This window comes from Simochromis diagramma, unplaced genomic scaffold (genome assembly GCF_900408965.1).
Source record: "Simochromis diagramma unplaced genomic scaffold, fSimDia1.1 OVJJ01000361.1, whole genome shotgun sequence".
Lineage (NCBI taxonomy): Eukaryota > Metazoa > Chordata > Actinopteri > Cichliformes > Cichlidae > Simochromis > Simochromis diagramma.
In genome coordinates, this window is record NW_024386860.1 from 3,383,633 (window position 1) to 3,399,369 (window position 15,737).

At 39.1% G+C, this 15,737-nt stretch overlaps 2 protein-coding genes across 9 annotated transcripts; both read right to left on the reverse strand.

Annotated features, from left to right (window-relative positions):
- Positions 1-522: 522 nt before the first annotated feature.
- Positions 523-2,014, reverse strand: msmp2 (microseminoprotein, prostate associated 2). Its single transcript, XM_040029729.1, has 4 exons — positions 1,858-2,014; positions 1,655-1,762; positions 1,044-1,152; positions 523-899 (listed from the first exon to the last, which is right to left on the reverse strand). The coding sequence occupies exons 2-4, from the start codon at positions 1,758-1,760 to the stop codon at positions 725-727; spliced, it is 390 nt and encodes a 129-aa protein (XP_039885663.1). The 5' UTR covers positions 1,761-1,762; positions 1,858-2,014; the 3' UTR covers positions 523-724.
- A 9,796-nt stretch (positions 2,015-11,810) lies between these two features.
- On the reverse strand, positions 11,811-15,135 carry zgc:174935 (uncharacterized protein LOC796019 homolog). Of its 8 annotated transcripts, none has more exons than XM_040029736.1 (6): positions 14,672-15,135; positions 13,378-13,432; positions 13,128-13,242; positions 12,985-13,021; positions 12,895-12,954; positions 11,811-12,864 (listed from the first exon to the last, which is right to left on the reverse strand). In XM_040029736.1, the coding sequence occupies exons 1-6, from the start codon at positions 14,960-14,962 to the stop codon at positions 12,700-12,702; spliced, it is 723 nt and encodes a 240-aa protein (XP_039885670.1). In that variant the 5' UTR covers positions 14,963-15,135; the 3' UTR covers positions 11,811-12,699. The 8 variants fall into 8 exon arrangements, with proteins under 8 accessions (XP_039885670.1, XP_039885671.1, XP_039885667.1 ...); XM_040029737.1 differs by having other exon boundaries at positions 12,895-12,924; positions 14,672-15,133; XM_040029733.1 differs by having other exon boundaries at positions 11,811-12,954; positions 14,672-15,133.
- Between the last annotated feature and the right edge of the window lie 602 nt (positions 15,136-15,737).

The following is a 15,737-nucleotide window of genomic DNA, read 5'->3' on the forward strand; positions in this document are numbered from 1 at the left end:
TTCGAAAACTGCGTTTCACTCTCGAAAACTTTAAACACTATCTGATAAAAATTTAGAATAAAAGAAATAAAAAATTAGCTGTGCATATATACAGAGAGTGTCTCGTCTTGACCCACAGTGATCATAGAAGCACAAATATAATGACTCCCATTAGCTGTTTCTACACCACAACCGTACCTTAGAAAATGAGGAATTTGAATCAATAAATAAATTAAATATAAAATGCTGGAATAAGTGTGGAAATAACCATTGCGATCCTTTATATTTTCAAAACACTGACCTCTCTTCAGTTGCCGACTTTTTCGTTTCAGGTACAGATGCTCTAAATACCAGTTAGAAAGCTAGAGAAGCCATTGTGCAGTTTATAAACACTATGGTTACAGTTAAGTGTTAGAAAAATAACAAAGAAATATATTTATATAAAATATTGACACAGTAACAAATTTGAAAAAGCCATAAATCAGATATATTGTAGATTTTATTTGATCTTAAAAGGTGAACCAGACACATGTAACACATTTAAAGTGACAGTTCAATAACAAACGTCAAAATATTAAAATGACAAATATAATTATTAATATAATACGGCAAACAGATATGGAGGTAATTGCTTTTTTGTGTAAAATTGACTAATTTATGATAAACTAAAACCAATAATTTATTTAGTTATTCTTAATAAATATCACATTTTATCTATTGTTATCTTTGGTTTTATTTGCTGAATTCAAAATAAGGGATCGTTGTCAGATTTCCACGGCTGCCCTGCAGCTGTCCTGAGACGGCCTTGTCCCCAGAGGCACGGCAGTTTGTGATTGACTTTCATCACTGCAACGCTGGTGCAAGAATCTGGCTTACGGATGACCTCGCACCAATCTGGATAGTCCACAGGCTGAGATCCACTGCAGGAAAGATTAGTGTTTAGTTATGTTTAGCCACATCAAAATACAGTCTGTGCTTGTTGGTGTGTGTGTGTGTGTGTGTGTGTGTGTGTGTGTGTGTGTGTGTGTGTGTGTGTGTGTGTGTGTGTGTGTAAGGAAACTCACTGGTCACAGCATCCCACTCCAAAAGGCTCCATGCAAACACACTGGTAGCAGTCACTGGTGATCCAGCTTTCTCCTATCCCGTACATCTGTCCCATGTGTTCACAGGTCCCTTAAAAATGACAAACATGAGAAAGAGAAGATGAAGATTAAATAAAACTCATTCCATGCCGTTACATTCAAAATTTACGAGAATAAGTACATATATTAAAAATGTTCATCACAGCATTAAATTATATTTTAAAAAATGGCTAAATACTTCTTTTTTTTTGCAGTTTTAGAAGTTAACTACACAAGAACAAAAAAAATGCTATAAAACCACTTTAAATGCAGCTTTTTCCCTCCTGCACTTCACTGAATTACCTTCTCTCAGGTATAGATGCTCTGAATGTTTGTGTAAAGAAAACTGCAACCTCTTCATACTTTGTAGCTTATTACATTAGTATGCATCTGAAGCTTTTGAACCAATCCTGTTATAAAATGTGCATCTGATGAGCAACCACAGCACACAGACTAAGTGGATGGAGACATTCAGAAAACATTAGGTATGAGCACCAAAAAAAAGAAAAAAGAAAAAAAGAAGTGTCTAATTACATATGTAGGATATATGATACCTTTAGTGTTGAAGAAGCATTCGCCACTGCTGTACACAGAAAAGCATGGAACAGTGGCACTCAGGAAAGACAGTAGAGCCAGGAGCATACTTGCTGTGTTTGCCATTTCTGAAAATAGAAGAAGTACAAAGGTTAAAGAAACACCATGAACACATCAGTCTGACTCAGGTTCATCAACTCAGTACTCAGGTTGATGCTCTCACTCGGGTTGAAGTTTCCAGCACTGTGTATAAAAATGTTCTGCTGCTGTATTGTCTCTCAGGTCTCCTCTGCGCGTCCTCCTTCTGTCATCCACCCTCTTCTTGCTTCTTCCTCCGTCTCCTCCTCAGTGCCCCTCCTGAACTGATGCACTCTCTCCTCCTGGTCTCTCTCTATTTATACTGCAGCAGCACGTTCCCCCCCCCCCCCCCCCCCTTTTTTTTTTTATCAGAACACACTCACTTTCTACTTTCTTTGTTGCCATGTGTCCACAAACCTCCCACTCATTAATTACCAGCAGATGTTTACGCGCACATATACACCACACACACATTATATGCACACACAACAAGCACATTTGTTGCAGTGTTTGTCATTCCCCCTTGCACTGCTTTGCAGACAGTGCCCCAGAGTATACAGTGTGCACTCTTTCAGATAACATTTGTTTCACGGGGTGCCATTTGACCCTATCTGTAGATCGTGCTGATGACACCCTATATAGGACAACCAGGCTCTGGCCTATTGTCTAACATACGAGCAGCTACATACGTGTGCATGAGCAAAAACATAAACCTTTGACCCCGCTGCTAAAGAAGTAATATGAAAGGACAGGTTTGTTTCTTTATAGTTAAGGACTGATATTATATTTTAGCCTTCAAACAGAGATCTTGGCTGATTGTCTTTTGCTTACAAATGACTAATTTTAAAAGTCACTGAAGCATGTCACTTGCTTTATTCAATTTCATGTCCTTTAATTAATGAATCATCATGGGAACAACATTAGTCCAAATAGGATTTCAAATGATTCAGTGAACTTTATCTAATTTTTCTTATAAAAGTCTCTTCGTGTGTGGCGTGCGTCATTGTGGGGTTTATTTTAGGAACACAAGAGACGACGCAACATCTAACAATATCTGAAGGCCGCCTGATTAAATTTGAGCTCATTATGTTTTTTCTTCTTTGTTGTGGGTTGTGTTTGAAGAAGCCACCTTGAATCCTGTGATAGCATAAGCTCACACACACACACACACACACGCACACACACACACACGCACACACACACACACACACACACACACACACACGCGCGCACACACACGCACACACATGCGCGCGCACACACACACACACTGCGATTTTTTTTTAACCCTCGTTCATCTGATCGGCCATTGGCTAGTCATATTTGATTTGAAGCATAGGAACAGTGTACGTGTGTGAGTGAGTGTTAGAGCTATATAAGAACCAATCTGTCTTGATGTCAGAAAAGTTTTGTTTAGAAAATCAAACAATTAGAGTCAATGTAATCCATTGTAATACACTTACACGTACTTAAATAAAAGTAAACACAGGTGTTAGCTCTGTTTGTCATAGAGAAAATCATTTTATTAAACCTGTCCCAGGAATGCACCCACAGCAAAGTACTGCTATGCTGAGTTAATGGGAATTCTCACACTGGAAAAACTGACATTTAGCTTACATGACTTTATTGAGGGATTGGTGACAGTTGATCCCAGTGGACTGGAATTTTTGTGCACTGTCTCATCATAGACTTATCATACAACAACTTTTCTGCTGGTCGTTATGGGCGAGGGCTCTGCTTTATTGTGTTTGTCAGTTTGTTAAGTTTACCTTTAAAAAAATTGAAGGGAGCAATAATCACAAAGTACGGTATGATTCGTTCATAGGGAGCACGTCCATTATCTAATTGAAAACCTGCAAAATATAAAAAGAAATTAAAAAAGAAAGAATGAAAATAGGAGATAACCATCTTTCCTACCGGCTCCACCAGTTTTGCATTTGACACATTCCTTCCAGCCTATTCATATAAGATATTACATAATAAAATGTCCTTTGAGGAATGCAGTGGGTGGACTCTTTGTTGAAGTCAAATTGCATGATAATACTATGTACAACGACAATAAAGGCTATTCTATTCTATTTTATGGGAAAAGATACTTAATAGTCAGACATTAAATAAAATAAAATTTCGCATTTTGCATTCCTACCAGAAAAAAATGGGAAAAGAAAATCTCCAGGAGAGCAGATGGGGAACCAGAATATTACCTAATGTCCTTATATTTTGTTTAATTTTTTTTTAAATTGTTGAAATGTAAAAAATAAATAAATAAATGATTGGAAGAATAAAGAGGAGGAAGTGAAAGACCTGACTTCTTCTCTGGTAAGACAAACACTGACAGCAACGCCTATTTGCTCATGAAGCAGGATGTTTCCATGCAGTCAGATCCTCGTTTAAAGAGAAAACAAACAAAAAAAAACAAACAAACAATGCACGTCTTTACTGTGTCAGCTGTTTGTAACAAGATTGTAATTGTGTACTTGTGTACATGCCTGCGTGTGTTTGAGAGAAAGAGTGGACAGACAGCTGAAGCCGATATTCACTCATTTTTTTTATTTGCGTCATTCAGAGTATAAAGAGATCATTCTGAAGCTTAATCATTTACGTATATATTTTTAAAAATTTGCTATTTAAGAATTGCAATCATGTACTTGTAAAGATTTCCATTGGTGCCATATTTATTTTGCAGAACGTCTCACGTCACACAGGCCTTTTTTCAGGGATGAAGCAAGGTCAGAAGTCAGTGCCGGACTCTGTAGGAATATGTCTGATATTTAGTTGACATTATAAAGCACAAGAACAACCGAATATCAAACATATCACACAGCTTCTGGCAAACCAGGAAGAATCCTGCAGGCTGGAAAAACCTGTTGCACAAAAGAAACATGAGGCAGTGAGGTAAAAAAAAAAATTAGGAAGTGACAAACATCGCACAATCAGTCAGATTGTTGAGCTGAATTTAACTAATACTGACTTGAACAACCTTCTCCAGAAAGAAAAAGACAGACCAGAGGCCCAGAGGGCGAGGGAGCCAGAGATCGTGTTGGCATTTGAGATCAGCGTCTCTGTTAGCTTCAGGAAATACAGTTGGTGCAAAGGCAAGAGAAGAGGAATGATCTACATAAAGAAACACTCTTGATAGCAATGAAACAAACAAAAATAAAGATACTCACTCATTCTCTCTATGCGCAGGTGGAGTCCCAGCATCCCATCAGCAGGTCCTTCGCAAAACTGGCATGCTGATTAATAAAAAGTAGAAAAATAATAAAAATGTTGTCGAATGTGTGCGAGTCTGTGAGCCTGTCCCCAGTGGGACAGCATTTATATATATGCAGTCCCTTGATTTTTTTGGGGGGGGGGGACCACCAACATCCACTCTTTCAGTAACACACACTCTGTGTCCCATGTAATTAAAGGTATATTGATCAGCTGCTGTGGCCTGCAGTCTTTCCTCCCCACATTAGCTGGATCAATAGATGTAATGTTCATCCCACTGTGAGTACACACACACACACACACACACACACACACACACACACACACACACACACACACACACACACACACACACACACTGACATGAGTGCAGAGTCAAATAACACTCAGTTATTGCCTGTAGGGAGGACAAGAGTGAATGTGACGGTCATTTCAGTAAAGTCACAGGTCGTATCTAAGATTATCTTTAAAAATATAAATATATTTAAAACAAATAAAACTTCTAAATTATGTTTGTTTGCATTGAACATGGTTACAGGAGGAAAATAAAATCCTTTTAAATATGTTTTCCGTCATTATTACAACAATCGAGAGCATCTAAATGTGAAAGCAGTACAAGGTAATTTTTTGTCTGAGAAATACCCAATTTTATTGTATTAAGCAGAACTTTAAACAATATTACCTTCATTTCAAACTCCACATCAATTCAAAGGCAAAAAGTTGACTTTTACTTCAAAATGTGGACACTGCTTAGTGTCCATGGATCGGCATTCATTAAATAGCTCTGTTATGTTTTCAATTGCTTGATATTTTTATTTTAACGTGAGAATGACCGTAAAGTTTAACCGATTCTGCTAGACTTGTGACATTGAGGCAGACTGAGGATTGACTCTAAAATCTCAGTGACCTCCAGCTGTCAGTGTGACCTCTGAATGTCAGGGTGGTTTGTTATAACTTCCACTTTGTGTTCGACGACTCTAACATGTACTGAATTCACGTCATCTGTTGCATGAATTGCCTGATAAAAATACACTTTTACCTGTGGTGAGTCGCAGTTTTTCTTTTTAATTTGAAAGCAAATTCGCTGGAATATATTTAATGTATATTTTTGCTCTAAACATAAAACAGCGTCATCGCCTACAGAGAATCTGGCTATTTTTTAACACAGGTGCTTTCTTAATTGTACATTTCTGCTCATACACATCAAATCACACACTACAGTTTACGTTTATGACATCAGTCAGATTAAATGTCCCTTGCTGCCGCCTCTGTATCCTCTCCTGGTATGACGCCGACCTTGTCAGCCTATTGGGGCGGAATGATAGCCCCTCGATTGCCTAATTGTGAGCCTGGGGGAGTGTTTTAATCTCCAGCAGATGGCTGGCAGTGTGAAGCAGAGTGAGAGATGACAGGGTGATTCAGAGGAAAGTGATTTTAAAAATGAATTGCATGAGATTTAACAAAACAACTAACATCCTTTGCATTACTAAAGACAAAAGAGTTTGCTTGAAAGCCTTTTTATAGCGCCCTCATCTCAAAGACCTAAGAGGAAAATTACATCCCTTTAGTTTAGTCGAAGTTTTTCTGTTTTCTAATAACATGTTTAAGGATTAAGAGTTAATTTAAGTTAATCTGAAAGAGGTTTCAGTTTAGCTGAAGTATTAGTTTTGCTGTGTTGCTGATAAGATTGCAGAACTAAGACATTGCTTGCAGCTTGTCTTAGTCCGACAGAAAAAGGATCACAAGAGTGTGAAAACGTGCTTATTCTGTGCTTTTATAAAAAGGGGCAGATAACATCACTAACAGTAAATCACTTTAAACACAAATTACAACCAATGAAGTGATTTTGTAAACCTGATCATGCAGTAACCGATCGTTACATGCAGTCATGATTAAATTTAATGGGACTGATCTCATATATAATCACTTCTGTGCAACTGCTTAACAAATCTAAAAGAATAGCAGACCTTCTGTAGGATTGAGCTGCTACGTCCCTGATTTGACACCAAGTGAGGACTTCTGTCACATGTCATTTTACACCTGTCTCTTCACCTCTTGTCTTCTCTCTGCTCTGGTTAAGTTTCTAGTTAAAGGATAAAATGCTTTAAAAAAAAAACCCCTTTAATAATAAAGTCAATTCATGAATGCTGAACCCGACAGACAGACACCCTTAAATGTTCTCATCTCTGAGTAAGACTTTCAGTCAATCAACTCTTCATTTCAAACGTATATGTGTTCATGCACAGTCATTTCTACCCCCTGTAGCTCATGTTATATATCGTTTAACATATATGCTATGTAATATTCATGTTATATTAATATATACACCTAAAATTAACAATTAGATAGAGCAACTGTGGACTGATGGAGGACTCACAAATAATGACACTGTACGATCGACCAGAACACAAGCTGTACAGCCGAAGCTTCACAAGAATAACAGACTGAAGTTTATATGGAGTGATGCATCAAAGCTCTGGGTTCTGCGATTGGTCAGTTAATTATGCTCGCTCTTTCTCTCTCTCTCATGCACACACATACTGACGCAGAGGCAGGGTCACTACAAAGGAGCGAGGCAGACAAGGTTAACAGTGGTTATTCAATATCTCCGTGTTTTCAGCGCTGGACGTGGAGGAGTTATCTAACAGAGGAAAATAAATTAATAAAAGTGATCCAAACTAAAGGCCAGAACACAGCGTCCAGTAGAACAAGACACAAATCAGATGTACATATGGTTAATAGGTTCACAGTGAAAGCAAAAGTGGAAGATGCTTTCCATTTTTATTTTAGTTGTGCAGCATTTAGTTTTTTTTCCGCCAGCTTATATTTACATGCAGTCAAATATGAAACCGACACACAAACGCCTTCATGGAGGAGCAGAATGGAGGACAGCAGCATTATTCAATACATAAAAACACTGTCTGACTGGTTCATTGTTCTTTCTCATTCTGTCTGTGTTTGCATGTATAAACTATTACCTGTGCAACCAGGATACAGGTTAGTGGGCAGGTACAGTATTTCACAACCATGCGCCTTACAAGTCCCACGCCTTAACTATTGTGTGCAATGTGTTCTCGGCCAACTAATATAAATTACTTTATGGCAGGGAGAGTGAGAGGAAGGTCACCATCTGTTTGCACTCTTTAGCAAAGCTGTGAGAAATGTTACATATATTGATTTTTCATTAATGCTTTCAGACACTTGTTTTTTTTGTTGTTGTCTAAAAAACAAACAAACAAACAAACAAAAAACTTTAGCTCTGCTTTACACTTTTAGGTACAGAGAAACTCAGGGACTAGTTTACTAAGTGCACCTGCTGCAAGTCAAGTCAAAGTTTATCTCTATACTGTATTTTACAAAAGTGCTACACAGGTTATGCTAAATATCCAATAAAAAAAATTTAATCACCAATAAATACACTATATGCATAATAAAGCACCATACATAAGACTGATTTTGCATGGTTTGTAGGCCTCAGTGCTTTGGCAGCAGTGTAGGACTGTAAAAGCTCAGTTAAGTAGCGTGGTGCCAGGCCATTCAAACTCTTAAAAGCAAGTAAGTTCATTTTTAAACTGGATCCTGAAATGTAAAGATGCCAGTACAGGTGTGACATGATCACGTCCTATTTTTCCTACCAGAAGGCAAGCATTTTATACAGCCCACAGCCAACAAGTGACAACGGAGCAAACCCAACAATGAGAGAATTACAACAGTCTAATTAAGCGTTATTAAAGGTTTGAATTACTCTCTCAAAGTCACGTGAAGGGTGGTAAGCCTCCAGCTTACTGAGGAATTTACTTTGCATAGAAGCACTGCCAAAAATCGCACAAAGGTTCTTTGCAGCTGGGTGGCAATCAGAAACTAAAAGATCATTTCTGAACAAAAAGTATTTCTTGTTGATGCTTATAATGACATTTAACACCATATCAGAATGGTGTTAATCCAACTATTAGATGTTTCAAATATTTCATCGACTCATGGATATAAATTGTACGATTTCATTGTTTTGAAAAATGTTATTACGTTGGCTTTCTCTGTGTTATTGTAGGGTCTTTACCTTACTATAATGTGCTGGTTGAGGCAACTGTTGTTGTGATTTGGTGCTATAAATAGCTAACCTATAATGTGCACCTTTGCTGTAAAACAGGGGTGTCAAACTCAAATACACAGTGGGCCAAAATTCAAAATTGGAACAAAGTCGCGGGCTAACATTAATATTTATTGAAAAAAAAATCTTCCTCCAGATATAAGAATGAATCTTTTCTTATGGACTTAAATAAGTTTTGCTGGAAAACTGAATATGGAACAAGCAAAGCTTAATACTAAACAATATATATATTAGCTGTATAATACCAGTAGGCCAGCTCTAATAGTAATTTGGTATGGCTTCGTGGGCCAAATGTAATTAGGCTGCAGGCCAAATTTGGCCCGCGGGCCAGAGTTTGACACCTATGCTGTAAAACATGTATCTGATTGAAATGTATTGGTGGTATTTTAAAGGATACTGATAGGGATCAGGATAAAATTGTGATTGGTGGTGGCCCATAGTGTTTTTTAATCTACTAAGGAAGAATTTTGTCGGCTTAAAACAACAGCAGTGTCATCCCACAGCAATAAGGTTCCTGGTTTGATCCCCAGAGAACCCCAGAAACTGAGAGCATCTTGCAGGACTGTTTTGCTCAAACAGATTGGGATGTGTTTCAAACTGCAGCCACTAAGGAGAACTGTTCTGTCAACATACAGGACTATGCTGAATATGTGACTGGGTACATCAGCACCTGTGTTGACAATATTGTGCCCACCACACAAATCAGAAAGTTCCTCAACCAGAAGCCCTGGATCAAAGTGGAGGATGCTGCATTCAGATCAGGCAATGAGATGGAGTACAAAGCTTCGTAGTACGGACTGAGGAAAGCCATTACAGCAGCTAAGAGGCAGTAGAGAGAGCAGCTGGATGGCTTCCATTCTTCTGCTGGCCCCAGGCGGATGTGGCAAGACCTGCAGCATATCACAGAGTATAGGGCCACCACCAACACCATCAACTCTGCACGCGGTCTGATGGATGATCTCAACCTGTTTTACACCCGCTTTGAGACCTCCCAGACCCTCCAGACCTCCCAGAAACCCCAGATTACCTGACTGTCTCCCCCGCCAGCGGTCTCAATAGACCAAGTGCACAAGATCCTGAGGAAGATCAACCCCCGCAAAGCATCAGGACCAGACAACATCCCTGGATGGGCCCTTAGAGCATGTGCTAATGAGCTGGCTGATGTTCTCACCTCCATCTTTGACCTTTCCCTCAGTCAGAGCATCGTTCCCACATGCTTCAAGACCACAACTATCATCCCTCACCCCAAGAAAAGCCCCGCCACCTGCCTAAATGACTAAAGACCAGTTGCACTTACTCGAATCATTGCAAAGTGTTTTGAGAGAGTGGTGATATTAAGAGAAATATCAGGGTAGTCTTTGCTGACTATAGCTCCGCCTTCAACACGGTCATCCCTCACGAACTCATCAGCAACTATCTGCATTCAGCCTGCACCCCACCCTCTGCGACTGGCTACAGAACTTTTTGACTGGCAGGCCTCTGTCTGTCAGGATCGGCAACAGGACTTCAGTCAGCATTACAAACACTGGAGTTCCACAGGGTTGCGTCCTCAGCCCCATCCTCTGCACCCTGTACAGTCACGACTGTGTCGCCTCCAACAAAGAGAACATCATACTGAAGTCCGCGGATGACACTGCAGTGATCGGTCGCATTACTGGAGGGGATGAAGCGGCTTATAGGAGAGAGATGGCCGGTCTGGTGTCATGGTGTGAGGACAACAACCTCACCCTCAACACTAACAAAACAAAGGAGATGATAGTGGACATGAGGAAGAAGAAGAGGCCTCACCAGCCGCTGTTTATCCGGGAGAGTGAAGTGGAGAGGGTGAGCAGCTTTAGGTACCTGGGTGTCCACATCACTGAGGACCTCACCTGATCACTGAACACTACACAGCTGGTCAAGAAGGCTCAGCAGCGGTTGTATTTCCTGAGGAAGCTGAGGAAATTTGGGATGTCGGTCAAGATCCTCAGCAGCTTCTACAGCTGCACTGTGAAGAGCAACTGACCCGCTGTGGAGAAGATCACCAGTAACCACACGTCTGCCCTCGAGACGAAGGTTTGAAGTCTGAAATCCAGAACATCTCGAGTCAACAACTCCTTCTTCTCCACTGCTATCACACTCCTGAACATCCATGAACATATCCTTATTTATCTTGTTCCATCAACCCTACCTAACTTGGCATTTGTGTATGGACAGCAAAGGAAGAATTTCATTGCACAGAGAAATGCTATTTCTTCTGTACACATGACAATAAACACTTTGAATCTTGACTCTTGAATCTTGAATCTGGTTAATGGTTCTCCTGTGTAGGTACTCTGTATTCCTCCTACAGTCCAGAGATGTTAGGTTACTTGTTTTTTCTGAATTAGTTGTGGATGTAAAGCAGATACAGGGGTTGAACTTTGTTGAATGAGGTGCTGTATAAGAGTATGTGACTTGTGGTGTACAGCACTTTGAGCGGTCAGTAAGCCTGGAAATAAAGCAAGCACAGCAAGTATCGATACCAGCGCTGGTAGTGGTATCATATTGATACTAGCGCGATAGGATCAATACCTTGTTTCTATCCTCTAGTTCAGTATGTAGCTGACTGGATTGTGTCAAATTAATACTTTTTAAAAAAATGTAAATATTCCGCAAACACCCAATATAAAAATATCTGAACCTTTTTGTGTTGTCACATCTGTTTTATTTATAGCCTATAGCACATTTAAACAAGAGAAGTTGACTCAAAGTGCTTTAGAGATTGGTACATTTCATTTCAGGTATCCCAATTTAAAAAAAAAAAAAAAAAAAAAAAACATGAAACGCTGAAAGGTGTGATGTTGAAAGTAAAAATCATTGATTTACTGGTCATTAAAATGTGTTCAGAAATTGCAAACTGATGATGATTCATCTCAAAAGTCTTGACACACGGCTCTTCCCTCCATAAGCTGCCTTTATAAGTAATAAATCTAAAAGTATTGATACCATTATTGGTATTGGCAATATTGTCCCTTTACTTGGTATCTGATTGATACCAAAATTTGCAGCATGCCACAGTACTCCATTTCACACACAAATGATCGTGATGTTCCATTTCTAAGAACAATAATGTGCCCTGCATATATAATTGAGGATTTTTTGCACTATAATAACTCTTAGTGCATTTCTGTGTAATTATTCTGCTACTTAATTTTAAAAAAAGACTGCTGTGGAGACTTTGAACCTACATTACAGAAATATCCCCCCTACTGTTTGAAAATGCCAAAATACATGCATTTCATTTCTTTTCATTTAAATTTTTTAAACCTAAACTCAAGCATACTGTTTACAAGATATTACATGCATACAACCAATCAGTCAAAACATAGTTAGTTTACAGTTTTGCATTACTTTTGTGCCATGAATTCAACTAAACCAGAGCAGATAAACATTGTTCCTCTTAAACAAGGTTAATATTAAAAGTTGGGATGGAAACAAGAGGCTGGAAGAGTGAGTAGTACAACTAGTAACAGGTCAGCGACATGACTGAGGGGAGAAAGATATATATGGGTTTTAAATAAACATATTCTCTCATCCAGACAAACTCTTTTACAGGGAAGGCCTTGTATATCACACACCAAATTAGACCAAGTCCAGGATACTAGTATCCATGCCTGATTTTATGGGTCCAATTCCTTTAGCCTTTTAAGCCTTAGGGGCCTCGGCCTTTGCCTCTTGTTGTTTGGGAGCCTCGGCCTTTGGTTGCTCTTGTTTGGGGGCCTCGGCCTTTGCCTCTTCTTGTTTGGGGGCCTCGGCCTTTGGTTGCTCTTGTTTGGGGGCCTCGGCCTTTGCCTCTTCTTGTTTGGGGGCCTCGCCCTTTGCCTCTTCTTGTTTGGGGGCCTCGGCCTTTGGTTGCTCTTGTTTGGGGGCCTCGGCCTTTGCCTCTTCTTGTTTGGGGGCCTCGCCCTTTGCCTCTTCTTGTTTGGGGGCTTCAGCTTTTGGTTGCTCTTGTATTCCACACAGAGTTCTTTTAACAGAAAAAATTACAATAAAAATATAATAAGTGCATCAATATCACAATACATATAATAGTAGGCTCTGCTAATTTATGTTAATCAAAGAGGTAACCATACCTAGCTTCTGCAATATCTATTTTTATGAACTGGCACGCTGAGCTGTATTTTGCTAGTTCCTGCTTCAGAGTGTCTTCTTCTGTTGTCCAGCTCGTCTTCTCTTTTTCCTGGTGAGCTGTAAGTGTTATAAATTACAAGATGGGTTCGAAGCTAGTATGAGCTTAGTAAAACATACAAAAAAGTCTTTACTTTCTTTACTTCCAACTACACGACTACTTTCATTCACTAGACTTCATAAACCATCACGTACCTTTCAGACTTTTTAACTGTATCTTTGCTGCTGCCACCTCATCTGTTATTATCTTCTGCAAATGCAAAGAAAAAGCTCAGCAACACAAAGCACTGGTGAAACCACAGAGATCAAATTTTGCACAAATGGTTTGCAGAATGTGAATGTGATAAGTATGTAAATATAAATGATTTGGAGAGAAAAAACCCACAAGAACCAAAATTAAGTAAAATAGTGGCTCGCTTGGCTTTCTCCTCAGCCACATGCACAATGATGCTACACAGCAAAGGCACTTCCATTTGGTAATGTGGCATGTAGAAGATATATAGCATTTATAGACCTAGCATAAGCACTAGCCTACATGCTGTTTTTCTTACAGTTGAAAGCACCATCCACTGCTGTTTCTTTGGGTGAAGGAGTATGCTAACTTTCCCAATAGGGCCTGCAATATCTACAGCAGAGGCTATAATATATTGTTTGAATTAACAAAAAAAAAAATCATCATTTTTTTTAGATCCAAATCACAACATCAATCACATCAAGGCATTTTATATTATATGGCACAGACCCTGTAACAATACAGAGAACAGGCCAACAATCAAATGACACCTCTGAGTAAGCATTTGGTGACAGCGGAAAGGAAAATCTCCCTTTTAACAGGAAGAAACCACAGGCAGACAGGCCAAAACGACTGCTGCAGCAGAAAGATTTAGAATTGGGTTATATCAGAAATCAGAAATGACTGAGCCAGAACAGTTCACATGATGAAGAATTTACAGGTGTTTCTTCTTGCATTAACCATTAGACCACCAAAAACCACGAAGACAAAACAAGCTATAAATCAAAACACTGTGCTGCATCATTAGTAAATTTACGTACATATGAGGAACTTACCAATACAAACGACCATGTACGCTGTTACTCATATTAATTAATAATTGGATGCAATGTGGTGAAGAAGAAACGTGCATCATGGGAAGTGAAATCACAAACCCATTGCAGCATAGCTACGGGATCCATCTATATACTTTATCAAGTTTTAAGCCTAATCTTCAAAAGCGGGGGTGCTGGATGTCAAAGACTGATATTTTGTACAGTAATGTAGGAAATCAGCTTCAGTTTAGTGGTGGCATAAAGTCCACTGGCAGGCGGATAAGCCTGATTTTCTGAGTGCACCCGAGTACACCTATGCTCCTCAACAGGTGGAACGGGTTTTGGGACTTACACCAGCTGTCTCTACCCGTAAGAATTACAAAGAAACAAAAGGAACACAACTGTGCGAACCTAATGACGCCGGATAAATATTTCTACTCACCAGGTCTCCCTGGCAGGATTTCGCATCTCCCTTTGACTTGTCCCCGTCGGTCTGGAGCTCGTTCACCTCCACCTCCAGCGCTTTATGTGCAGTGCTGGCCTTTTCCAGCATGTTCTCCTTCTCTGCCTTATCGTTCTGATATTCTCCCAGCACATCATGGGCAACCCGCAGTCTGACATCCTGAAACTTGAACTGCTTCTCGTATTTTTCGTGCTCACCTTTCCGCAGTTTCATGATCCCCACCAAAGCGACCGACACCACTATGGTCGCAGGTAGCAAAAACGACTTCATTGTTTGCCCGGCGTTGAGAGCCTTCCTTTACTGTGGAAAGTGAAGAGCGGATCTTCTTACAGAGCGGCCTCTTCGACGTTCACGAGCAAAGTTGCTCTGTGCGTGACCCTGGCAACACCGTGAATGAATTAGTGAGTCACCTGCTGTTACCTGGATTGGACTTTAATCATTGTGGTTGTTTCTGAGCTCGTCAGTAAACACGCCCTCTCCTAGCATGCCGTGTCTAAAGATAGACAGGTTGGGCCTGTTGGCTTTGAGCAAACTGGTTTGCCTTAATAGGCATGTAGTCATGCATGTAGGCCTGTACACACACACACACACACACACACACACACACGTATATAAATTAGTAGGCCAAATAATAACCTCCATAATTCCAAAAAATATGTACGAAGGTAAACGCACATATAGTTATGTAGAAAATATAGTGAACTGCCTTTCTTTAAAATAAATAAATAAATAAATAAATAAATAAATATATATATATATATATATATATATATATATATATATATATAAGAAAATCAAATATGAGCCTTGAACTAAATTGCTCACATAGGACTTCCTCGTTTTGTCTCGTATATATATATATATATATATATATATATATATATATATATATATATATATATATATATATATATATATATATATATATATATATATATATATATATATATATATATTTATTTATTTATTTATTTATTTATTTTAAAGAAAGGCAGTTCACTATATTTTCTACATAACTATATGTGCGTTTACCTTCGTACATATT

Excerpts from the sequence above, each read along its gene's own strand:
- msmp2 (XM_040029729.1), bottom strand. The coding sequence starts at position 1,760 with ATGGCAAACACAGCAAGTATGCTCCTGGCTCTACTGTCTTTCCTGAGT. Across the intron at positions 1,153-1,654 it reads ATGCTTCTTCAACACTAAAG|GGACCTGTGAACACATGGGA; the intron begins GTATCATATATC and ends GTCATTTTTAAG. Across the intron at positions 900-1,043 it reads GGAGTGGGATGCTGTGACCA|TGGATCTCAGCCTGTGGACT; the intron begins GTGAGTTTCCTT and ends TCTTTCCTGCAG.
- zgc:174935 (XM_040029730.1), bottom strand. The coding sequence starts at position 14,962 with ATGAAGTCGTTTTTGCTACCTGCGACCATAGTGGTGTCGGTCGCTTTG. Across the intron at positions 13,243-13,377 it reads ACAGTTAAAAAGTCTGAAAG|CTCACCAGGAAAAAGAGAAG; the intron begins GTACGTGATGGT and ends TAACACTTACAG. Across the intron at positions 13,022-13,127 it reads ATAGATATTGCAGAAGCTAG|AACTCTGTGTGGAATACAAG; the intron begins GTATGGTTACCT and ends TTCTGTTAAAAG.